This window comes from Crinia signifera, chromosome 6 (assembly GCF_055691185.1).
Source record: "Crinia signifera chromosome 6, ASM5569118v1, whole genome shotgun sequence".
NCBI lineage: Eukaryota > Metazoa > Chordata > Amphibia > Anura > Myobatrachidae > Crinia > Crinia signifera.
In genome coordinates this window covers 21,807,559-21,833,837 of record NC_139222.1, presented here as the reverse complement: position 1 = coordinate 21,833,837, position 26,279 = coordinate 21,807,559, and the positions used below count along the sequence as shown (strand labels likewise).

The 26,279-nt window shown below is 48.7% G+C and overlaps 4 protein-coding genes across 5 annotated transcripts in view; 2 read left to right on the top strand and 2 right to left on the bottom strand.

Annotated features, from left to right (window-relative positions):
• The window catches only part of LOC146007465 (uncharacterized), a 32,963-nt gene extending 9,202 nt beyond the window's left edge, over positions 1 to 23,761 (bottom strand). The window contains exons 1-5 of the mRNA XM_083145837.1: positions 23,447 to 23,761; positions 21,104 to 21,185; positions 12,357 to 12,451; positions 3,835 to 3,902; positions 2,946 to 3,720 (exon numbers count right to left, since the gene is read on the bottom strand). Coding sequence (XP_083001963.1) covers positions 2,946 to 3,720; positions 3,835 to 3,902; positions 12,357 to 12,451; positions 21,104 to 21,185; positions 23,447 to 23,549 — 1,123 coding nt within the window. The 5' untranslated portion in view covers positions 23,550 to 23,761. The remainder of the gene's footprint in view (positions 1 to 2,945; positions 3,721 to 3,834; positions 3,903 to 12,356; positions 12,452 to 21,103; positions 21,186 to 23,446) is intronic.
• The window catches only part of LOC146007459 (uncharacterized), a 606,258-nt gene that overhangs the window by 409,605 nt on the left and 170,374 nt on the right, over positions 1 to 26,279 (top strand). The gene's annotated exons all lie outside the window — the stretch shown is intronic.
• LOC146007468 (uncharacterized) overlaps positions 1 to 26,279 on the bottom strand; it is a 158,660-nt gene that overhangs the window by 74,187 nt on the left and 58,194 nt on the right. The gene's annotated exons all lie outside the window — the stretch shown is intronic.
• The window catches only part of LOC146007455 (uncharacterized), a 202,042-nt gene that overhangs the window by 135,055 nt on the left and 40,708 nt on the right, over positions 1 to 26,279 (top strand). The gene's annotated exons all lie outside the window — the stretch shown is intronic.

Genomic DNA, 26,279 nt, shown 5'->3' with positions numbered 1-26,279 from the left:
AGCACCGCCGGGTGGAGTGACCACTCCCCCGGATGGATATCCTGGCGGCTTAGGAAGTCTGCCTCCCAGTTTAGGACGCCTGGGATTAAGACAGCCGACAGAGCCAGAAGGTGCTGTTCCGCCCAGGCCAGGATTATGGACACTTCTTGGAGAGCCGCAGCACTGCGCGTGCCTCCGTGGCGATTTATGTACGCCACCGCCGTGGCGTTGTCCAACCTGATCTGCACGGGTCCAGCGACCGGATCAGGGCGTTGTAAGCTGCCCAGAGCTCCAGAATGTTGCTGGAAAGGCGGGTTTCCGTGACAGCCCACACGCCTTGCAAGGATCGGGATCCTACTACCGCCCCCCAGCCTCGGAGGCTGGCGTCGGTAGTGAGAATTGTCCATTCGTTGAACCAGAAAGGACGGCCCTGTGTCAGATGGTCAGTTTGCAGCCACCAGTGAAGAGAAGTCCTCACCTCCTGGGTTAAGGTGAAGAACGTGGACCTGATGTGGTGAGGACCGTCCCACTTCAACAAGATGAGGTGCTGGAGGGGCTGGGAATGAAACTGTGCCCACTCCACCATATCAAATGTCGATACCCTCAGACCCAAAATCCTCATGGCCCAGTGAACTGAGACTCTTGGACTCTGAACAAACAGTGTTCAACTTCAAAAGAGCTTCCAGATGTAGCATCTGCTGAGAGGGGATCAGTGACAATTTTTCCCAATTTAGGAGCCATCCGTGTATTTGAAGAGTCGTGATTGTTATCTGCAGGTGTGATAACAGGACTTCTGGGGATTTGGCTACCAACAGGAGGTTGTCCAGGTATGGGGTTACGTAGATATGGGTTTGTGTGATTTCGCACTGGATTGCTGCCTAGTGGTACAATGTACCCTTTGAAAGTAACAAAGCAGTAAATGCTCCTATACCCTCTATGGATAGCTATTAGTGGCTATAATTAGTTTTGGGTAGGAGGTGCTCCCCTAAGTCAGAAATAATATGAAAATACACAGAAGAAAGAAGACTTGTGTTGGGGGCACTGGTTTTAAGAGATGGATGCGTATATTATATTACATTAAAAATTAGCTTTTATTAAGTCACTTAGAAAAAGGTCATATAGTACCCCTTCAGTTATAGATATGAACGGGGTTTAGGAGCTACAGAGGAAAAAATATTTTTCCACAATTTACAAACAACACATAGACAAACTAACGTATATTCAATGCACACAGAAGAAATATATACATATATGTATCCTTAAATGATACTTGTACCCATTAGGTTCAATTCAAGGCAATCAATAATTATTCCCTTCTAATAGGTTGCCAAAATTTGCTCTTGCAGTTATTGTCACAGTAATATTCTATTATAATCTGTGAGACGCTATGAGACACTGTTCCTGGGGAGTATTCTATATGTTCACTTTTATTGCTATAAGTATTCTTGATACCAGGTTAGAGAGAGAGAGTAAATTAAATCATGAGGTCCCGGCAAGATCCTCTGCTTATTTTCCTATTCTCACCATCTTGTTACAGAGGATGGTGAGATGTGGAAATTTAAAAGACAGAGAAGCTAGTTGCTCAGAAATGACAGGTTTATAATTTCCTTCTGCTGCTTGCCTACATTGGTTCGGCAGCACTGATGTTAAATAACACTTGCAGTGACGCTGTCCCGCTGCCAGCTAAGTGAGAGAGGAATGAAATGAAGAGTAATTTCTCTGTGCAAACTATAAAGAAAGTGACTGCAATTTGTTGCCAGTATTTAGAAACAAATTTATCTTAAGTGGCTGTTTAGGCAGTAATATTACACAGTATCTATTAGGATTGCACATAGGAGAGAAAGGTTAAATAGAGATTGACAAGGTAAAGTGTCCCTTCTGGATTCTGCTGTCATCTCATCTTTTACAAGCGGATGAGGGATGAGAGATCTTTATGGGACCCCCGTCAATCTGAAAAAAGGGTAGATTAGGTGTAGACTTTCTGCCACTTTGCGTTTAACATGTAGACAAAAGTCCTGGTGCCAATACGTATTGCAGGACATATACTACCGGTCCCGCAAGTGAAAGAAATCCACAGGAAAGTAGTAGGGGTAGCCCTCTAATACCAGTATAAGTTACAGCGTTACTGATTAACAGTTATGGGTCTTAGTCACAAGATGCAAATGTTAATTATTTTGTATATACATGCAATAACCATAATTCTAAGGCAGAGCTGATATTATTGTCTAACTAGAGCTATGTTGCTCCGTACAGTGCGTTTTCAAAATACCAACAGCGATAAGCATTCAAGGTGCACCATCAATCTCTATTTAGTGCAGACATACTGGCAGATGCCTAGGTGCGTGGCACTTGTTTAAGTGTATATTCAGTTTACTTATCTCGTGCTGATTTTCAAAACGTCGCTGCCAGCGGCAGGACAGATCCGGCCGTTTGCGCAGTTCCACTGCTGTCTGCTGGTACAGCCGGTGTACATGCGTCTGGCTCTTTCAATGTCCCCTTACTGGTAGTGGCAGCGTCTCTCTGTCCCTCCGTTTAGGAGCGGGTTGCCTCTGGTTACTGCTGTCTGGTGCTGGTTTTCAAGTCGCTGTTGCCAGCGGCAGTACAGACCCGGCCGTTTGCGTAGTGACACCGCACTATGCTGATTCGGCCGATACACATGCGTCTGGCTCGTACAGTGTCCCCTGTGCTGGCAATGGCAGCGTTTATCCGTCTCTGCGTCTTAGGAGCAAATTGCCTGTACACCGGCTGTACCAGCAGACAGCAGTGGAACTGCGCAAACGGCCGGATCTGTCCTGCCGCTGGCAGCGACGTTTTGAAAATCAGCACGAGGAGTATAATAGGGGCTGACGGCTCTGGACTCCCCCACTAGGCAGATACATTTCCCTCATTAGTTTGGTCTGACAGAGAGCAGGGTGTAGAAAGTTGTATTTGCAGAACAAAAAAAAAAAGGAATAACTGATCCTCACCTGTGCTGGGATCTGTAGGGATTTCCTCCTTCTTACACTGCTGATCACCCCTCATATCTGTTTCTTCTTGCTTAATATCAGTCACATCAGTCTCTTCTCCCTCTGTATCTTCTGTATTAATATCAGTCACATCCGTCTCTTCTCCCTCTGTATCTTCTGCATTAATATCAGACACATCCGTCTCTTCTCCTTCTGTATCTTCTGCATTATTATCAGTCACATCCGTCTCTTCTCCCTCTGTATCTTCTGCATTATTATCAGTCACATCCGTCTCTTCTCCCTCTGTAGCTTCTGCCTTAATGTCAGTCACATCCGTCTCTTCTCCCTCTGTAGCTTCTGCATTAATATCAGTCACATCCGTCTCTTCTCCCTCTGTAGCTTCTGCCTTAATGTCAGTCACATCCGTCTCTTCTCCCTCTGTAGCTTCTGCATTAATATCAGACACATCCGTCTCTTCTCCCTCTGTATCTTCTGCATTAATATCAGACACATCCGTCTCTTCTCCTTCTGTATCTTCTGCATTATTATCAGTCACATCCGTCTCTTCTCCCTCTGTATCTTCTGCATTAATATCAGACACATCCGTCTCTTCTCCCTCTGTATCTTCTGCATTAATATCAGACACATCAGTCTCTTCTCCCTCTGTAGCTTCTGCCTTAATATCAGTCACATCTGTCTCTTCTCCCGCTGTATCTTCTACCTTATTATCAGTCACATCCGTCTCTTCTCCCTCTGTATCTTCTGCCTTAATGTCAGTCACATCTTCATACATAATCTACACAAAATACCACATTAGTAATGTCTGCCATTATGGAGATTACACAATACAATATCAGTGTATCAGACACAGACACAAATACACCTGCTGCCATTCATAAATCCTACCCACCTCTGTACAGTGCTGGGAATACAGAGGACGGGGACATCTCTCTGGGGTATCACTGTTACTGGGCCCATCTGTAGGAGACACACAGTGACTGAGGACATGGTATATATGTGATTATCCTGGGAATACAGAGGACGGGGACATCTCTCTGGGGTATCTCTGTTACTGGGCCCATCTGTAGGAGACACGCAGTGACTGAGGACATGGCATATATGTGATTATCCTGGGAATACAGAGGGTGGTGACATCTCTCTGGGGTATCTCTGTTACTGGGCCCATCTGTAGGAGACACGCAGTGACTGAGGACATGGTATATATGTGATTATCCTGGGAATACAGAGGACGGGGACATCTCTCTGGGGTATCTCTGTTACTGGGCCCATCTGTAGGAGACACGCAGTGACTGAGGACATGGTATATATGTGATTATCCTGGGAATACAGAGGACGGGGACATCTCTCTGGGGTATCTCTGTTACTGGGCCCATCTGTAGGAGACACACAGTGACTGAGGACATTGTATATATGTGATTATCCTGGGAATACAGAGGACGGGGACATCTCTCTGGGGTATTCCTGTTACTGGGCCCATCTGTAGGAGACACGCAGCGACTGAGGACATGGTATATATGTGATTATCCTGGGAATACAGAGGACGGGGACATCTCTCTGGGGTATCTCTGTTACTGGGCCCATCTGTAGGAGACACGCAGCGACTGAGGACATGGTATATATGTGATTATCCTGGGAATACAGAGGACGGGGACATCTCTCTGGGGTATCTCTGTTACTGGGCCCATCTGTAGGAGACACGCAGTGACTGAGGACATGGTATATATGTGATTATCCTGGGAATACAGAGGACGGGGACATCTCTCTGGGGTGTCTCTGTTACTGGGCCCATCTGTAGGAGACACGCAGTGACTGAGGACATGGTATATATGTGATTATCCTGGGAATACAGAGGACGGGGACATCTCTCTGGGGTATCTCTGTTACTGGGCCCATCTGTAGGAGACACGCAGTGACTGAGGACACTGTATATATGTGATTATCCTGGGAATATAGAGGACGGGGACATCTCTCTGGGGTATCTCTGTTACTGGGCCCATCTGTAGGAGACACACAGTGACTGAGGACATTGTATATATGTGATTATCCTGGGAATACAGAGGACGGGGACATCTCTCTGGGGTATCTCTGTTACTGGGCCCATCTGTAGTAGACACGCAGTGACTGAGGACATGGTATATATGTGATTATCCTGGGAATACAGAGGACGGGGACATCTCTCTGGGGTATCTCTGTTACTGGGCCCATCTGTAGGAGACACGCAGTGACGGAGGACATGGTATATATGTGATTATCCTGGGAATACAGAGGACAGGGACATCTCTCTGGGGTATCTCTGTTACTGGGCCCATCTGTAGGAGACACGCAGTGACTGAGGACATGGTATATATGTGATTATCCTGGGAATACAGAGGACGGGGACATCTCTCTGGGGTATCTCTGTTACTGGCCCCATCTGTAGGAGACACGCAGTGACTGAGGACATGGTATATATGTGATTATCCTGGGAATACAGAGGACGGGGACATCTCTCTGGGGTATCTCTGTTACTGGGCCCATCTGTAGGAGACATGCAGTGACTGAGGACATGGTATATATGTGATTATCCTGGGAATACAGAGGACGGGGACATCTCTCTGGGGTATCTCTGTTACTGGGCCCATCTGTAGGAGACACACAGTGACTGAGGACATGGTATATATGTGATTATCCTGGGAATACAGAGGCCGGGGACATCTCTCTGGGGTATCTCTGTTACTGGGCCCATCTGTAGGAGACACACAGTGACTGAGGACATGGTATATATGTGATTATCCTGGGAATACAGAGGACGGGGACATCTCTCTGGGGTATCACTGTTACTGGGCCCATCTGTAGGAGACACGCAGTGACTGAGGACATGGTATATATGCAGCTATCGGATTATTATTGTGTGTAGATGGCCCCTATAACTGATCTTCCTTGCACAATAAAATGAAATCTCTTCTTACCCAGTGATGTGAGGGGCTGGTAATTCTCCATCACGTCCTCGTATAGATGCTTGTGTTCCTCTAGATCAGGGGTGGCCAACCGGTCAGAGGTAAAGAGCCGAAAAATATCGGTAGTCAAGCTAAAGAGCCGACATCATGTGCGCGCCGAAGGCGCATGCGCCAAATAAAAGGGGCGTAGTTTATTTTGACCTCTTGGGTGTGTTTGATACAAATATGCCTCCAATAGTGCAGTGCCATATATACATATGCCCCCAATAGTGCCAGATACACATATGCCCCCCACGGTGCCAGGTATGCCCCTATGGTGCCAGAAAGCTGGTATGCCCCCACAGTGCCACAAACTGCTATGCCCCCACAGTGCAAATTTCCCAGCAGCAGCACTCACCGTTGTTGCTGCTGCTGCCGGGTGGGGAGAGGACAGTCTGGTGTCCCCCTGCAGTCCTCCTATCATGTCACTGATGGGAGGAGAGCACAGCACAGCACACCGCGCGTCTCCTTCCTCCTCACTTCCCTGTGACTGGGCTGTCCACCAATCAAAGCTCGCTGGCCGGCTCCTGATTGGCTGCTGGCCTGCGAGCTCTGATTAGCGGACGGCCCAGTCACAAGGATGCACAGTAAGGGGTAGGAGAGATGCGCGATGCGTGCTCTCCTCCCCTCAGAAGGAAAAGGGATTCAGGGAACTGGCAGCAGGGGGGACTGGGACGGACTGGGATGGACGGTGGGCGGCGGGCAGCTGTGGGAGCAGGAGCCTCACTTTACAAGGGGGAGAGCCGCATGAGGCTCAAGAGCCACGGGTTGGCCACCACTGCTCTAGATAATCCTACATGGAAAAATATAGTTACATCCTGACACACACACAGTGATACAGTCATCCCCAAAACAAATCCCCATGTGCTACTGTATAATGTCCCATTCCCAGCAGTCACCTCTCCGGATCACATCCCCCGGTGTTACTGTATAATGTCCCATTCCCAGCAGTCACCTCTCCTGTCCCATTCCCAGCAGCCACCTCTCTGGTCACGTCCACCGGTGTTACTGTATAATGTCCCATTCCCAGCAGTCACCTCTCCTGTCCCATTCCCAGCAGTCACATCCCCAGGTGTTACTGTATAATGCCCCATTCCCAGCAGACACCTCTCTGGTCACATCTCCCGGTGATACTGTATAATGTCCCCTTGCCAGCAGTCACCTCCACGGTCACATCCCCCGGTGTTACTGTATAATGTCCAATTCCCAGCAGTCACACCCCCCAGTGTTAAACTGGCCATACACCTACAGATTTATTGTCAGATCTGGCTGGTTGGAACAAAAACCCGGTTATGGATGAGAGCAAAAGAGAATTGACCATTTGCTGTGAAATGCTGGAAAACTGACAAACTGTCATTCAGAAATTACCAGATTTTTGTACCAACCAGCCAGATCTGAAGATACATCTGTAGGTGTGTGGCCACCTTTAAGTAACAGACAATTCAACTGATTTTTCTCCTTGGATCCCTGACTGAGATCAGAGAAGTCATCAGCCTGACGGTCAGCAACATGGAGTCGTGCCCTCATGCTGAGAAGGTCGGGACCCACAGTTTGTGAATCGCTGCAATGAAAAAAGTGACTAGATACTGGGCTGTCTGTGTATTATTGCTGCAATCATTACTTGTGTCAGTATGCCTGTAAATAACGGCCTATATATTATACACACTTCTGTACTGTGCTCTGAGGGAGGACTTGTTATACATAACTTATCAGATTACATCATATGTATTATATCCAATAGCTGCTTGGGGCACCTGTACCCATATGAGGGATATAGATGGTGGTTTAATCCTTATCATCTGATCAGCTCAGTAGAGATTATTAATCACAGTGAGGCGTCAGCATCTAGTGTGTGGTCAGTTATTAAGTAGTCGCTGTGATCCAGTAGTGTATAGCTGTGATTAATACCCTCACATAGGTAGTGTTCACTATAGTACCCTGCATCTGTCATACCTTGTGCAGTTCCTCCTCCCTGCCTGCGGTGGTGATTCTAGCACAGTGTTGTCTGTATTTCAGCACGGATATGCAGACGAGACCTGTGCTAGAAGCATCACAGCAGAGAGCGACACCCCAGGCTAGGAAGAGGAACTGTAGGTTTTGAAAGATTAAAAAAAAAGATACAACAACAACAAGGAGATATCCTATTAGCTGTGATTACCTGCGATTGTGAGTCAGGTTAAGTTACCGCACTTATCACATATCACAGTTATGTGTTCTCCTTTTTTTAACAATCCTATGAGACATTTAAAAAAAATGTGTTAATCAGTGAAAAGTGCAGGTGACATTAGGGAAATCACCCTGTACCCCCCAAATATGGCACAGTAACATCGGATAACACAGGGCATAATGAAAAGGTTTATAAATATGTTAAATGGCTGCAATAAAAAAATACTGAAAATAAGAAAAGCAGCTTATGTGTGTAATATAAATACTCTTATATTTGGGGTGTATGAAAAAGGCACTTTCAAAAACGGATAATTCCTACCTTCAAGCCTAAAAAAAGTGTCCCTCTCATAAAGCCCCCCAATAACCCTGTCCCATAATTGTACCTAGGGTTACCACCTAGTCCCTTTAATTCCGGACACATATTAATTACACAGGTTCTGTGGCTGGCTGACTTCAAGACTCCACTTCACCTGATTTTAAACTGCCACAGAACCTGTGTAATTAACATGTGTCCGGAATTAAAGGGACTAGGTGGTAACCCTAATTGTACCCCATTTCCAACACCTTGCACTTTTTTTTTTAAACCAGAACGGACAACTCATTATTGGCTAATTAAAAACTTCAGAGTGTATATTAGTATTAAGTGGGGTGGCCAAAGGGGTTCTGAACCAAGTCCCAAAAATGTACCCCAAAATAGGGATTCCCATCAGCATTTCACCTGCTCGGGAGTAGGTGAAGAGAAGTCTGCAATATCCCCTATGGAGAGTTATCACATGTGACTGACAGGACAGCTGCCATAAGTGTTCCACAAGAAATAGGCATTTACACTATTATTACCAGAAAAATGGGTTATTGTATCTGATATTCCATAATATTAATAACCCCCCCCCCCCCTATAACAGGACACCACAGGCCGCTCCCCCTGTATAACAGGACACCACAGGCTGCTCCCCCTATATAATAACACCAGGGCAGCACAATACCATCACCTGCTGCCAGATACAGCAATGTCTTCTCTCCGTCCCCCGTAACTTAATCACCGTGGCTGCTGGAAGTGAGAGGCCTCAGGTAAGATCAGCAGCGACGCGCCGAGAATGATGCTGCTGCTGCAGCCAATGAACGCGCGTTGATCGGTCGTCGTGAAAATGGCCGCCGCTCTCCCACACAGGGGACAGAACCTTACTAGTCGTACATACAGCATAGAATCAGCTACCGGTGACCGCACATCACATAACTCTCTCTATACATTCTCCCAGGTGCAATTACCTCTTCTAGCAGTCCGGCAGTGATGTCTCAGTGTCCGACTCCTAATACAGCGGCGGGAATGTTCTTGTGGTATGTACTCAGCTCCCAGACTCCCCCGCAGCTCTAGCCAAAGTGTGGGGCAGAGTGGGAGGAGCTGTGTTAGCAGGGAAACGTCCCTTCCTGGTGTGCATGGCAGGCAGGAGGGAGAGTGCTGCAGCTGGCACCAGGTGACCCCAGGTAACAGTGAGCAGCAGGAAGAGGACTCGGTCTCGGAGGCAGCAGCCGGTGATCGGTATTATACCTGTACTACTATTACTACTGTTATTGTGATACCCTTTAGACTCTCACCCCTGTGCCCCCTGTTCCCTACCCTTCCTGCTGCCCAATCCTCTCCCCATCAACTGCCGATGGTGTCATCTGTGTTTTACATCGATGGCAGAGAACCATTGATGGTGATCCATCGATACCCGTCACACACCGTACAGTGAGCTGCTGGGATGCAGTGTGTGTGGGGCTCAGTCAGTACCAATCCCCCCCTGTGCCGGGTGACAAATAAAAACATAGCGGCCTCCTTTGCCAGATCAGATCTCCACCACTGATAGCAAATCCACCGATGATGGCCTGACATTGATTGTAAATGGGTAACCCCAGCACCCTGCTCTGGAGCTGTGCACTAATGGGAATTGGAAGTTTTTTTTTTTTTTTATTTGGTTTCTTTTTTGTTTGCTACATAATGAATAATGTGGAACCCCCTCTGGAAGGGAAGCGGTCATCTATTAGAATGAACTTAGGTCTACAGTCATTAGGTCGACCCCACTAGGTCGACTGGCAGGAAGGTCGACCTGACTTAAGGTCGACATGGGCCAAGGTCGACATGACTTAAGGTCGAATTTGCATAAAGGTCGACATGAGGAAGGTCGACTGGTCATAAGGTCGACATGGGGTTTTTCACTGTTTTTTGAGCCGACATGTGCCGACAGGCGGTATTTCATGCCCTACCATCCACTAGGGCGTGGAGGAGGTTATTAAAGCTGTGGCGAGTGAAGTGAGCAATGCGAGGGTCCGATTCTCATTGCCAACTGTGTCCATGTCGACTGTGTCGACATTCGGATAAAAAAACAGTGAAAAACCCATGTCGACCTTATGACCAGTCGACCTTCCTCATATCGACCTTTATGCAAATTCGACCTTAAGTCATGTCAACCTTGGCCCATGTCGATCTTCCTTCCTGCCAGTCGACCTAATGACTGTAGACCTAAGTTCAATCTGACAGATGTACTGATTCCCTCTGGAAATGGTTTGATCCAGCGTGTGCGGGAAGACCAGCGCTCTCTGGAGCCCCAACATGATGGTAAATGATACAGTAATGGGCCCTACACACAAGGCGATATTCAGCTATATTCTGAGCGATTTGACATAACTTCAAAAAATCACTCAGAAAATGGCAGAATATCGATGTGTGTGATGCAAAAGCGCGGCCCCGGATCTGGCTGCAATCGATTAAGTGATACCGCTAGCAGAGGGAGAAACGCCATAGCCAGGGGATACGCTAGACAGGGTGTCAGGAATGTGCCCCGGCTGTGGCGTTACACCCTCTGCCAGTGGTTGATATCGTTACCACAGTGAAGGCGACTGCGGTATCATGTAATCATGCATTTTACTGAGTATCGGCGGCTTTTTCAGTGCACATATTTAAGGAAAAAATAAATGCCAGCTGCTAATATCAATGTGTATTCAATCCAATGCATATATCCGCCCGTAAGCCAAATAGCTCACATCTAAGCACCGGAACCGCCCGTATACAAACACTTTGCCAAGCGCTACCTTGGCACAAGGAATCAGTCTAAAACAACAGGGTCATTTCAGAAATGACAGGTCATTTCTGTTTGCACGTGCAGGGAACTGTGGAGACAGTCCCCCACTGAATTTATCAATCAGAAAGACCTGCTGCCGACACATTACTTGATAAAGGCACCGCAGTGTGCCGAAACGCATCGCAACCAGTGTCTATTTTACTGTTCAATGGTTCAGGATCGCTTTCGATACAGTACAGTATTACTCACATGTTACCCGGGTTCCAACTAGTGTGGTGATTTCTGCTGTTAAAGATTGTTGGCCTACACCTTGTTTTATTGGAATAAAACCTTTTTTTATCTGGAAGATGTCTGTGAGACTCCATACCCTATAAAGATACCTTTATATGAGTTGTCCTAAGTATATTCATGTCTGGGTCAGCTGTGTATAAGGTTTTGTAGTAATGCATAAATTCTTCACATATATCAGTAGGGTTGGTAATAATTCTATCTGAGCTATTGATGGCGCTAACCCATGTCTTGGGCTGTGAGCCTTTGGCGAGGCTCGCCAGCAGTCTACCAGATTTATTACCCCAACGGTGATATTTGTTTCTTTGATAATTGTGTTGGGTTTGAGCCTGCTCCGTGAGGTAGGTGTCATGGATTTTTTTTGCGGTGAGGTAAGCCTCTCTATGGGTGGGGTCATCGTGTAGTTTGTAGGCTCTATAGGCTGATGTGAGCTCGGAGCTTAGACTATGAAGTTGGGCTGAGAATTTTTTGCGTTTAGAGTGAATATATGACATTATGTGTCCTCTAAGGACCGCTTTCGAGGCCCCCCAGAACAACGAAGGGTCATCTTCGTGTATTGCGTTATCTGTCGCATAATTGCGCCAGTGCTGTTTTAAGTGTAGAAGGAAGTCTTCGGAGTGTATGAGATAGGCAGGGAATCTCCAGTTCTTTGAAAATTGTTGTGGCATCGTAAGGTGAAGGGTTAAGGATATGGGTGCGTGATCAGAGATAATGATATCTTTGATAGAAGTGTGGGTGACCTTGGGGAGCAAATGCTGGGAGGTAAATATGTAGTCTATTTGTGAGTGAGTTGAATGCGGGTGTGAAAAGAAGGAATATTCTCTATGTAGTGGGTGGTGTATTCTCCAGGGGTCTACAAGATTTAGTTGGGAGCAGAGGGGGGGAAGAGTGTTGCTGTCTGTGCCAGTAGCATGTGAGCTTACCTTGGACCTGTCTATGGATGGATCGACGACTGAGTTGAAGTCTCCTCCCAGGATCAGGTTCTTGTTTTCCCAGGACAGGATCTTCTGTAGGAGTGCTGCATAGAAAGTTTTGTTAGAAGTGTTTGGGGCATATATGTTAACCAACAAGTAGTCTACATTGTCTATAGTTGCTTCTAATAAGATATATCTTCCCTCTGGGTCTATGAATTTCTTCTTACATGTATACTGTAGGTTTTTCCTAAATATTATGGCTACGCCTCTGGTTTTATTAGTGTAGGGGGCGGATATGCATTCCCCGATCCAGGGGGCTTTTAGAGTGTTTCTAGGGTCTGCGGTCCAATGTGTTTCCTGAAGGAATAAGATATGGGGTTTTAGACGGTTAAGGTGGGAGAGCACTTTCTTTCGCTTTACTGGGGTATTAAGTCCCTCTACATTCCAGGAAATTATATTATATGATAGTAATGGGGTATTCCCTATAGAGTCCTGATGGGGATTGTTATGGTCCGTTATATTAACCTATGCCAGTGGATAACATCATAATACGGGTGGGAAGGTTATTAAAGCAGGGCCTCTCTCCGTCCCAGCGAGCAGAGAGAGAGCACCCCGAGGTGAATCTAGGCTTCAGAGCTAGGCAGGCAATCATAACATTAACAAATACAATTACAAACAGGAAAGAGAATAAAAAAGGGAAGGAAGAGAAAAAAAGAAAAAATGTACTCAAGGTACATTGTGTGAACATGCACGGTGTGCCGAAGCACATTCACAGTGTGGCCCACTGTGCAGGGCTAGACAGTGACAAGTAGCAGTGCCTCAAGCCAGTTCAGGTGTCAGGGCGAGAAAGATGAGCTTGTGCAGCAGCTGGGTCTTCGAAGAAGATCGGTTTTCCATTCTCGAAGATTCGCAGGCGGGCAGGATATAACAAGGAAAACTTGGTCTTGTTTTCAAATAGCTGTTTGCAGATAGGGGTGAATTCTTTACGTTTGGCTGCAACCTGGTTGGAGAAGTCCTGAAATATAAGTAAACGTTCTCCTTTGTAAGATAGGTTAGCTGTCCTGCGATAGTGATCTAAAAGCGCTGATTTATCTGCGTAGTTCAGGATTTTCATGATGACGGGGCGTGGACGTCCAGAGGTATTTTTTCGGTCCGGGCCGATACGATGCGCCCGTTCGATGGCCAGGGGTACGCCCTTCAGATTCATAGCTAGTTGTTCCGGGATCCAGTTGGAGAGGAGGTCAAGCAATTCGTGGCCTTTTATCGACTCTGGGATGCCGATCACTCGCAGGTTATTTCTTCGACTACGATTTTCGAGATCATCAAGTTTGTCGGTGAGGCTGGTTATGTCCGCGTGTTGAGTCTCGATTGTTTCTTGAGCTGTGTGTAGATCGTCTTCTAGGTTAGAGACTCTTTGTTCTAGCTCATCTATGCGGCTAGAGTGTTGGGTTAACTGTGCTAGTGTGGAGTCTATGGCCTCTTTGATGCCGGCCAGCTTTTCATCTAACAGGGGGCCCAGCACCGCGGCGATGTCTGTGGGTTTCATTTTCGGTGGGCGGGTGGTGGATGTAGATTTGTGTCTACGTCTGGACCCAGAGCGAGTCGAGGATTCTCCTGAGTCTGAAGAGTTGCCTTCCTGAGTGTTGTCTCGTGTAGATGAGCCAGTGGGGGTCATGGATGAAGGGACCAGGAATCTTTTCATGAGAATGAAATGAGCCTTAAAATCGAGTGTGTGCTATGAGGCACAGCGTTACATGGATTATAGGTGGGCCACGACTGTGAGAGTCAGTCCATTGATTACATAATTAGACAAAAGCTGTTGCTTCCTTTCCTATCTGTCAGAATAGTTTTGCAGCAGGTAGTGAGTTGAGAGCAACAGTGTAGCAGTGTATAACAGGTGTACAAGTCTCTTTCTCCGAGCCCGGAGGGGCACACTGTGTACCGTGCTGTAGGATAAGTAGTTTGGGGGGGCGAGTGCCGGTCAGCAAGTGTGCACAGGTGCTGTGAGATTTTATAGCAGTATTTGCTGAGTTTGGTGGGGAGCAAGCAGGAAGTCCTTTTCCCCAGGTGTCTGTCTCAGATTGATATTTGTGGTAGGTGCAGCCCCACAAGCACCACCAGCTAAGTCAGGTTATTGTGGGGTTATTAGGGATGTGGGGGGGTCTGCCTGTGTTATTGCAGCAGGTCTCAGGGACACAGCAGTGTGGTCCAGGTGTTGGACTCCCTCTTCTGTGGGGTCTTCTCTATAGGGGTGCAGCCTGTAAGATGGCTGTAGGAGCAGCTGAGGAGGTGTCCGGCTGCAGGTGTAGTGAGGGCAGCTGCGGAGGCAAGATGGCGGCCGGGTTTATGTGCTCTTTGCAGGGAGAGGCACGTGTGGACAGGTACCAGCCCGGGTCTCCCTATCACTGGGGAGAGAGCCGGGTCCTTTGTGGTGGGTTGTGGGAGGTATGGGAGCGGGTGATGAGGCTGGCAGCCAGGTCTTTTTGCCGCCTTGCGGTGCGTGAGGGCAAAGGGGCTGGCGGGTTGGACTTTCTGGAGCCCTGCGGCTCTGTGCGGCGTGCTGAGGAATGGGGTGGCGGGGTGCCGTGATTGGCTCTGGGAGTAACTCCCGTGCACTCACCCGCGCTTGTCCGGGCTTCTGTTTTTCTCAGGTGCTCCCCGGCGACGAGATCGAGCGCCCGTGGATCTTCCGCCTCCGAAATTGAGGCCGCGGCTTCCGTCGCCGGGCTAGGCCGCAACCTGCAGGAGTGTGTAAATACACTCCCCGGCTCCGCAGCTTCGCCCGACGGCTATCGGAGTGCAGGAGGGAGGTAGGGGCGGCGGGTGACTGAGGTTGGGGAGGGTAAGGTTTTGTAAAGCAGGCTTTGTTGGTAGCGTGGAGCGGGAGCTCTTAGACTCGGCGTCCTCCCTGTTGGCCGGCTAGCCACGCCCCCCCCCAATGAGACGTTGTTTATTGCTGGCTGGTCACCCCCACCTCTCCCCTCCCCTGGGAGACTGCTCTTTTTGCAGTGAAGGGAGCCAGCGTGAATAGTGTAAAGTGCATCCAAGTCCCCTAGCCAGAAACCCCTGCAAGCTTGGCAGACAATTGGTGGGGTCCCCACACACAGTTGCTTGCCGGTGTCACATACATGCATGGTTAGGCTTCAGAAACCCAAGAGTTTTCTCTTTCATATGGTACCAGTCTCTAGGACACCGAGAACCGGTGCAAATGGACCAATTTTCCCCATAGACTATAACAAGCCCATTAATTCAGATCCACTATAAATTGTACTTTATGTACTGAGTAGCACTTTGCGTACTGAGCAGCACTTTGCGCACTGAGTCACTGAGCAGCACATTGGACACTGAGCAGCACTTTGCGTACTGAGCAGCACAAGCAGCTTTTATTGTACTGTGCTGTAACGGATGCAGCTATAAGTGATCTCTCTAGAAGTATAATGGGGAGAGTTAAAAGCTCCTCCCTAAGTTGGATGCCAAAACACCGCGCTCACCAACTCCATACAGTTCTCTCCATACAATCCTGCTACTGTGTTACTTTGGTAGCTGTTGGCAAGGTGACTAACAGGAAGTAGGCGTTTTGGGGTGGGACAGGAAGTAGGCGTTTTGGGGTGGGACAGGAAGTAGGCGTCTGGGGGTGGGACAGGAAGTAGGCGTCTGGGGGTGGGACAGGAAGTAGGCGTCTGGGGGTGGGACAGGAATTAGGCGTCTGGGGGTGGGACAGGAATTAGGCGTCTGGGGGTGTAACCGGCCCTTTACTGGGAGTGATAAGAAAAGCATTAGGCGATGTCTACCTGATCACACTACGTCACAATATGGGGCAATCCAGCATTCCTTCCTGGTATAGACACCGTCACATTCCTTCGATGGCGGGAGAAAGGTATATCGGTAATTAGAGACGTATATGACCCGGGGGGAAAGATCCTCTCTTTCTCAGACCTAAAAGAGAAACATGGATTACAACACTCCCAGTTCTTCATGTATTTGCAATTAAGACATTTTATACAAACACGTCCTCCAGCGATTCGAGTAGATAATTCACAAGACCCTCTTCAGGTACTACTTACAGTGACTCGCACCACCACATATAGACTAAAAGTGTATTATTCTTATATGCATCACACCAACAGGGAGGAAAAATGGAGCTCTGCTCATCTGCACTGTCTGCTTTTTGCAAGGTGGAGGGGAGGTAAGGGTGCGGGAGAAGCAGGCGTTGACATCCACTCAGCCCTGGAACAACAGGCTGCCGGCAAAAAGCAGAAGCTGGGGAGGCAGATGTTCAGCTCAGGGCAACAGGCTGCGGGCACACAGCAGGAGCTTGAGAGGCAGATGTTCAGCTCCGGGGCAACAGGCTGCGGGCACACAGCAGGAGCTGGAGAGGCAGACGTTCAGCTTCAGAGAAACAGGCTGCAGGCACACAGCAGGAGCTGGAGAGGCAGACGTTCAGCACCGGAGCAACAGGCTGAAGGCACACAGCAGGAGCTGGAGAGGCAGACGTTCAGCTTCAGAGAAACAGGCTGCAGGCACACAGCAGGAGCTGGAGAGGCAGACGTTCATCTTTGGAGCAACAGGCTGCAGGCACACAGCAGGAGCTGGAGAGGCGGACGTTCAGCACCGGAGCAAGAGGCTGCAGGCACACAGCAGGAGCTGGAGAGGCAGTTGTTCTGCTCCGGAGAAACAGGCTGCAGGCACACAGTGGGAGCCGGACAGGCAGATGTTCAGCTCCGGAGCAACAGTCTGCAGGCACACAGCAGGTGCTGGAGAGACAGGGGTTCAGCTCTGGACCAACAGTCTGCAGGCACACAGCAGGTGCTGGAGAGGCAGACGTTCAGGTCCGGACCAACAGGCTGCAGGCAAACAGCAGGAGCTAGAGAGGCAGACATTCAGCTCCGGAGCAACAGGCTGCAGGCACACAGCAGGAGCTGGAGAGACAGACGTTCAGCTCCGGAGCAACAGGCTGCAGGCAAACAGCAGGAGCTAGAGAGGCAGACATTCAGCTCCGGAGCAACAGGCTGCAGGCACACAGCAGGAGCTGGAGAGACAGACGTTCAGCTCCGGAGCAACAGGCTGCAGGCACACAGCAGGAGCTGGAGAGACAGACGTTCAGCTCCGGAGCAACAGGCTGCAGGCACACAGTAGGAGCTGGAGAGGCAGACATTGAGCTTCGGAGCAACAGGCTGTAGGCAGGGGCGAATTTAGGGGTCAGGCCGCCCCTAGGCACAATTTTTGGCTGCCCCCCCCCCCCCCCCCATATGTATGTATATGTGCACCCGCGTATATATATATATATATATATATATATATAAACACACCCACACACACATACATATCATAATAAATAATAACACCAGTACTCACAGTACACACAATAATTAGCTTAAGTACACACTTGGAGGCACATGACAATTTTTTAGCACTTACTGTTTAATAGAAGGGATACAAACAGTTAACTTGCTCCAGACACTTTCCTGTCTGTGTAGAAGGCAGCAGCATGATGACAGAGGGGAGGATCCGTAACCTGAGTGCACTGACTGCAGGGAGAATAGTTCCTTGCCGCTTGCAAGGAACAGAAAGTTACACTAGTAGGTAACAGTTTGTGTGGACGGGCTCCGGAGTTTCATGCTGTCCGTGTGTGAGCAGGGCAGGCATACTGCCTGTATTCTCTGCTTGAAAGGAGGGAGGGAGGGACGGGACTGTGGCTTGAGGCTGCCAGCGCTGCTGCCCAGAGTGGGACAGGTACAGTGGCAGCAGCAGATAGAGAGCTCCTGTCTGCACTAAGAAGCAGCGGCGAGCGGCCCCTCTGCCGCTCTGTAAAAGTCAGTGTCAGACTGAAAAACTGAATGACAGCAGATGCCTGGCGGCTGCCGCCCTTGGCAGGTGCCGCCCCTAGGCCCGTGCCTCACGGGCCTAGTGACAAATCCGGCCCTGGCTGCAGGCACAAAGCAGGAGCTGAAGAGGCAGACGTTCAGCTTCGGAGCAACAGGCTGCAGGCACACAGCAGGAGCTGGAAAGGCAGACATTCAGCTCTGGAACAACAGGCTGCAGGCACACAGCAGGAGCTGAAGAGGCAGATGTTCAGCTCTGGAGCAATAGGCTGCAGGCACACAGCAGGACCTGGAGAGGCAGATGTTCAGCTCTGGAGCAATAGGCTGCAGGCACACAGCAGGACCTGGAGAGGCAGATGTTCAGATCTGGAGCAACAGGCTGCAGGCACACAGCAGAAGCTCCCAGTTCCTCTCTGCCAGTTACCGAAACAGAGGTCTGGTCCGTGACCAGTGGGGAACCAACCGACGCCAGTCGGAGGCGGGGGAGACGCACACACTCCAGCAGGTAGTACTCAGGTGCCAGCGCTTGGGCCTGAGGAGCTAGCGGTGATTCCAGGCGTCACTTAAGTAGGAGCCTGGTGGTGGCAGGGATATCCTGCCCACTGCATAGTGGGTGGAGTCAGTGATAGGCGGTTACTGATGGTAATTGGGAATCCCCCATTGGCCAGGTCCCGTGAGACCAGGAACCGCTATCTGTGGACTCGAAGGGCGTAACCAGAGCATAAGGGCAGGCGTCCGGTCACACTGGGCCCATCTGTAGGAGACACGCAGTGACTGAGGATATTGTATATATGTGATTATCCTGGGAATACAGAGGACGGGGACATCTCTCTGGGGTATCTCTGTTACTGGCACCATCTGTAGGAGACACGCAGTGACTGAGGACATGGTATATATGTGATTATCCTGGGAATACAGAGGACGGGGACATCTCTCTGGGGTATCTCTGTTACTGGGCCCATCTGTAGGAGACAGGCAGTGACTGAGGACATTGTATATATGTGATTATCCTGGGAATACAGAGGACGGGGACATCTCTCTGGGGTATCTCTGTTACTGGGTCCATCTGTAGGAGACACGCAGTGACTGAGGACATGGTATATATGTGATTATCCTGGGAATACAGAGGACGGGGACATCTCTCTGGGGTATCTCTGTTACTGGGCCCATCTGTAGGAGACACACAGTGACTGAGGACATGGTATATATGTGATTATCCTGGGAATACAGAGGACGGGGACATCTCTCTGGGGTATCTCTGTTACTGGGTCCATCTGTAGGAGACACGCAGTGACTGAGGACATGGTATATATGTGATTATCCTGGGAATACAGAGGACGGGGACATCTCTCTGGGGTATCTCTGTTACTGGGCCCATCTGTAGGAGACACACAGTGACTGAGGACATGGTATATATGTGATTATCCTGGGAATACAGAGGACAGGGACATCTCTCTGGGGTATCTCTGTTACTGGCCCCATCTGTAGGAGACACACAGTGACTGAGGACATGGTATATATGTGATTATCCTGGGAATACAGAGGATGGGGACATCTCTCTGGGGTATCTCTGTTACAAGGCCCATCTGTAGGAGACACGCAGTGACTGAGGACATGGTATATATGTGATTATCCTGGGAATACAGAGGACGGGGACATCTCTCTGGGGTATCTCTGTTACTGGGCCCATCTGTAGGTGATACGCAGTGACTGAGGACATGGTATATATGTGATTATCCTGGGAATACAGAGGACGGGGACATCTCTCTGGGGTATCTCTGTTACTGCGCCCATCTGTAGGAGACACACAGTGACTGAGGACATGGTATATATGTGATTATCCTGGGAATACAGATGACGGGGACATCTCTCTGGGGTGTCTCTGTTACTGGACCCATCTGTAGGAGACACACAGTGACTGAGGACATGGTATATATGTGATTATCCTGGGGATACAGAGGACGGGGACATCTCTCTGAGGTATCTCTGTTACTGGGCCCATCTGTAGGAGATACACAGTGACTGAGGACATTGTATATATGTGATTATCCTGGGAATACAGAGGACGGGGACATCTCTCTGGGGTATCTCTGTTACAAGGCCCATCTGTAGGAGACACACAGTGACTGAGGACATGGTATATATGTGATTATCCTGGGAATACAGAGGATGGGGACATCTCTCTGGGGTATCTCTGTTACTGGGCCCATCTGTAGGTGATACGCAGTGACTGAGGACATGGTATATATGTGATTATCCTGGGAATACAGAGGACGGGGACATCTCTCTGGGGTATCTCTGTTACTGGGCCCATCTGTAGGAGACACACAGTGACTGAGGACATTGTATATATGTGATTATCCTGGGAATACAGAGGACGGGGACATCTCTCTGGGGTATCTCTGTTACTGGCCCATCTGTAGGAGACACACAGTGACTGAGGACATTGTATATATGTGATTATCCGGGGAATACAGAGGACGGGGACATCTCTCTGGGGTATCTCTGTTACTGGGCCCATCTGTAGGAGACATGCAGTGACTGAGGACACGGTATATATGTGATTATCCTGGGAATACAGAGGACGGGGACATCTCTCTGGGGTATCTCTGTTACTGGGCCCATCTGTAGGAGACACACAGTGACTGAGGACATGGTATATATGTGATTATCCTGGGAATACAGAGGACGGGGACATCTCTCTGGGGTATCTCTGTTACTGGGCCCATCTGTAGGAGACACACAGTGACTGAGGACATGGTATATATATGTGATTATCCTGGGAATACAGAGGACGGGGACATCTCTCTGGGGTATCTCTGTTACTGGGCCCATCTGTAGGAGACACGCAGTGACTGAGGACATTGTATATATGTGATTATATAGGGGAGCCCCATACCTGCTTTCCCCTATATAATAAATATCTCCTCTTACCCAGTGATGTGAGGGGCCGGTGATTCTCCATCATCACGTCCTTGTACAGACCCCTGTGTTCCTCCTCTATATACTCCCCCTCCTGTATGGAGAGACAGACAGTGGCACATGACACCTTACAGGCACCGGGCACACACAATGATACATACTATAGAAGAACATCACAGGTTACCCGGATCCTCTCTTAGTGTTATATTATACAATGAGAATAAGAAGAGGTGATAACTACTACCTCGGTGTATACAGCCCAAAGGACAGAACGCTGGAGGTATACAATGCACTGGCCAAGTTTAAAATATAAAACACAAACTTTTATTTATTATATGAATCCCCACAAAACAACCATAAAATGGCAAATTACTAGTTATAAAACCTAAAGGAAGAAATAACACAGCACTATATGATGTCACCATGGGTCTTATTCTAGTTCATTCTTTCTGACAAAATCCTTCTTAGATGGACAAAACCATGTGCACTGCAGGGGGGGCAGATGTAACTTGTGCAGAGAGAATTAGATTTGGGTGGGGTTTTTCTTCAAAGTGAGATCTATATTGCAGTGTAAAATCATGCAGTCAGTATTTTCCCTGCACAGAAACAAAAAAAACTCACCCAAATCCAATTCTCTCTGCACATGTTACATCTGCCCCCCTGCAGTGCACATGGTTTTGTCCATCTAAGAATGATTTTGTCAGAAAAAATGAACTAGAATAAACCCCCATATGTGGAAGCTCTGCAACTAATTCTACCACTTGGTAGTGACTAAGCCCCTCCCCTAAACATGACCTGCACGTATGTATGTCACATGACCTATAGAGCATTAAGGTTGTAAAGGCTACAGCAATATGTTGTTTGAATATAATATAATAGTCCCGTCATTAGGTCACATTGGGTATAAGCTGCACGTTATTGGCCCATGACATAATATATTCACTGTACAATCATGTGGTTTTTTAAATAACTTTTAATAAATTTGGAAAAATCTAAAAAAAAAACAACAACACTTTTTTCAAGTTGTCATTATGGGGTATTGTGGGCAGAATTTTGATGGGAAGAAAATAAATGTATTCCATTTTGGAATAAGGCTGAGACATAACAAAATGTGGATAAAGTGAAGCGCTGTGAATACTTTCCGGGTGCACTGTAGAAGTTTATTAAACATTGATGATAAAATCATGGCTATGGGACTTCCACCCATCCTTCCACCTATACTAAAGGAGCAGCCAGTAGGACTTGCCCAGGGGCCCCGTGTGACAAAGGCTATAAGTACAGCGACAGTGGCTGTAGCTATGTCGGATGGTTCGTCCAGTGGTGAAAACATCCATAGGGCATGTGATACGGTATTATGGCCGCACTTACTCACCGTAATAGAGGGTTCGTCCATCTAGTCTGTTATTCCTACTAAAACCCTCTGCCTCTTATGCAATCTAACAGAGGGCCCGCATCTTCCTTTAGACACCCTCGTCACGGACGCCCACTGTTCCCATTACTGTTGTAAAACCTGGGAACGTCTAGGTTTCACAATCTCCAATTATACAGCTCTCCTTCAGCATTTACGGGATTGGCTTCTCAAAATCTTGGTATCCCGGGAACAAAGCTTCTTGGATGACTGTGACCGAGGCCCTGATTCTGGTTTGCTCACAACTTACCGAGCACCAGAGACGCCGCCGCAGAGTCGCGACGTTTACATATGAGGGGATGTGTAACAAAGACACGCCCCCTCGCATGTCTCCGCAGCAGGAGAATCATTGGATGGTCGCCAGTCCCACGTCTGGGATATCTGCCACCACGGAGCTGCCTCAGATCAGAGCTGCACTGTATACATGCGGCATGGTCCCTTTACATAACTCACCATTTACCAGACCACAAACTATGGGTAATAGGGACACTGGCCTTGTGATTGGGGAATTACTGAGATCAGTATTATATGGCATAGTATATATGGCCGCTATTAGCCTGGCGCTCACAGGAGCAGTATGAAGCAGGGACCTGTTATACTGAATATATGACTTGGGGATGAGGGGGAATTATAAAGCAGGCATTGTTATTATACATATAGCCGGTGGGCATTATGAGGGGGGTTTGGGCGATGTGATGTGGTACTGACGCCATGGTAGCGCATATGAGGCTATACAGTGCTTATTATTAGGCTAAGCAGTGGGCCTGAAGGGGCAGCATGCGAGTCAGGGAGGTATGAGGGGGGAATGATGATGTGGGAGATGTGCAACCATTGTGTTGGAGTCCTTAGGCCATGAGGTGGGGGGATAGTGGGTCACAGCCACATGGTGCTGGCGTTACACCTTCATAATTCATGTGTTGCCATGTAATATCTATACAAAGACATACCCCGGCCCCTACCAGTCACGGCCTCCTCACACCCACAAGATAACGTGCACTCCGGACTCTTAAGGCCGTTACACCCAACTTCCTGTCTCTGCGTTCCACTCATATTCCGGTGTCTGTGTTCCACCCGACTTCCTGATTCTTCGTCGCACTCACTTTGGTGTCTGCGTTCCACCCATCTTCCGGCAACTGCGTTCCATTCGACTTCCGGTCTCTGCGTTCCACCTGGCTTCCTGAGACTGTGTGTTGTTCTCTTGATACCAGTTTCCGCCGGGCGGCTTGCTGAGCGGGAAGAGGACTCGGTCTCGGAGGCAGCAGGCAGTAATCGGTATTATAATTGTATTACTATTGTTATTGTTATTCTGATGATGATACCCTGCTGCCCAGTCCTCTCTCCATCAACTGTTGATGGTGTCACCTGTGTTTTGCATCGATGGCAGAGAACCATTAACCGCAATCCATCGATGCCTGTCACACAGTGTACATACGGCCAGCAGATTGGACGCAGTACCATTCCCCCTGTGCCTGGTGCCAAATAAAAACATTGCGGCCTCCTCTGTCAGATCAGACATCCACCACTGATAGCAAATCCACCGATGATGGATGACATTGATTGTAAATGGGTATCACTAGCACCCTGCTCTGGAGCTGTGCACTAATGGTGATTGGAGGTGGTCTTTGTCATTGTTTTATTATTATTTATAGAGTTCTTCCTACATAATGTATAATGTGAAACCCCCTCCGGAAATTATTTGATCCAGCTGTGAATTGACCACTTGCCTGGCTTAGTGACTGCTGGGAATGGGACATTATACAGTAACACCGGGGGATGTGACGGGAGAGGTGACTGCTGGGAATGGGACATTATACAGTAACACCGGGGGATGTGACCGGAGAGGTGACTGCTGGGAATGGGGCATTATACAGTAACACCGGGGGATGTGACTGCTGGGAATGGGACATTATACCGTAACATCGGTGGGTTGTGACCGGAGAAGTGACTGCTGGGATTGGGGCATTATACAGTAACAGTGGGGGATGTGACCGGAGAGGTGACTGCTGGGAATGGGACATTATACAGTAACACCAGGGGATGTGACGGGAGAGGTGACTGCTGGGAATGGGACATTATACTGTAACACCGTGGAATGTGACCGGAGAGGTGACTGCATGGAATGTGACATTAAACAGGAACACCCGGGGATGTGACGGGAGAGGTGACTGCTGGGAATGGGACATTATACAGTAACACTGGGGGATGTGACCGGAGAGGTGACTGCTGGGAATGGGACATTATACTGTAACACCGGGGGATGTGACCGGAGAGGTGACTGCTGGGAATGGGACATTATATAGGAACACCGAGGGATGTGACGGAGAGGTGACTGCTGGGAATGGCACATTGTACAGTAACACCGGGGGATGTGACGGGAGAGGTGACTGCTGGGAATGGGACATTATACAGTAACACCAGGGGATGTGACGGGAGAGGTGACTGCTGAGAATGGGACATTATACAGTAACACCGGGGGATGTGACCAGAGAGGTGACTGCTGGGAATGGGACATTATACAGTAACACTGGGGGATGTGACCGGAGAGGTGACTGCTGGGAATGGGACATTATACTGTAACACCGGGGGATGTGACCGGAGAGGTGACTGCTGGGAATGGGACATTATATAGGAACACCGAGGGATGTGACGGAGAGGTGACTGCTGGGAATGGCACATTGTACAGTAACACCGGGGGATGTGCCCGGAGAGGTGACTGCTGGGAATGGGACATTATACAGTACCACCGGGGGATGTGACGGGAGAGGTGACTGCTGGGAATGGGACATTATACAGTAACACCGGGGATGTGACCGGAGAGATGACTGCTGGGAATGGGACATTATACAGTAACAGTGGGGGATGTGACCGGAGAGGTGACTGCTGGGAATGGGACATTATACAGTAACACCAGGGGATGTGACGGGAGAGGTGACTGCTGGGAATGGGACATTATACAGTAACACTGGGGGATGTGCCCGGAGAGGTGACTGCTGGGAATGGGACATTATACAGTAACACCGGGGGATGTGACCGGAGAGGTGACTGCCGGGAATGGGACATTATACAGTAACACCGGGGATGTGACCGGAGAGATGACTGCTGGGAATGGGACATTATACAGTAACACCGGGGATGTGACCGGAGAGGTGACTGCTGGGAATGGGGCGTTATACAGTAACACCAGGGGATGTGACCGGAGAGGTGACTGCTGGGAATGGGGCATTATACAGTAACACCGGGGGATGTGACCGGAGAGGTGACTGCTGGGAATGGGGCGTTATACAGTAACACCAGGGGATGTGACCGGAGAGGTGACTGCTGGGAATGGGACATCATACAGTAACACCGGGAGATGTGACCGGAGAGGTGACTGCTGGGAATGGGACATTATACAGTAACACCGGGGGATGTGACCGGAGAGGTGACTGCTGGGAATGGGACATTATACAGTAACACCGGGGGATGTGACCGGAGAGGTGACTGCTGGGAATGGAACATTATACAGTAACACCGGGGGATGTATTTTTGTGATGACTGTCATTGTGTGTTGGATCTCTTGAAGAATGTCACTATCTCTCCATGCAGGAGGGGGATTATATTATACAATGGTCTGTACAAGGACTTGACAATGAAGAATCACCAGACCCTGACATCTCTAGGTAAGCAAGTAATTTTATTGTACAGGAGAGACCAGTTTTGAGGACTCCTAAACAGTTATCTGACAATAATATATATGTGTAGTGTAATTAGTCACTGTTTCCTACAGAAGGACCCAGTAAC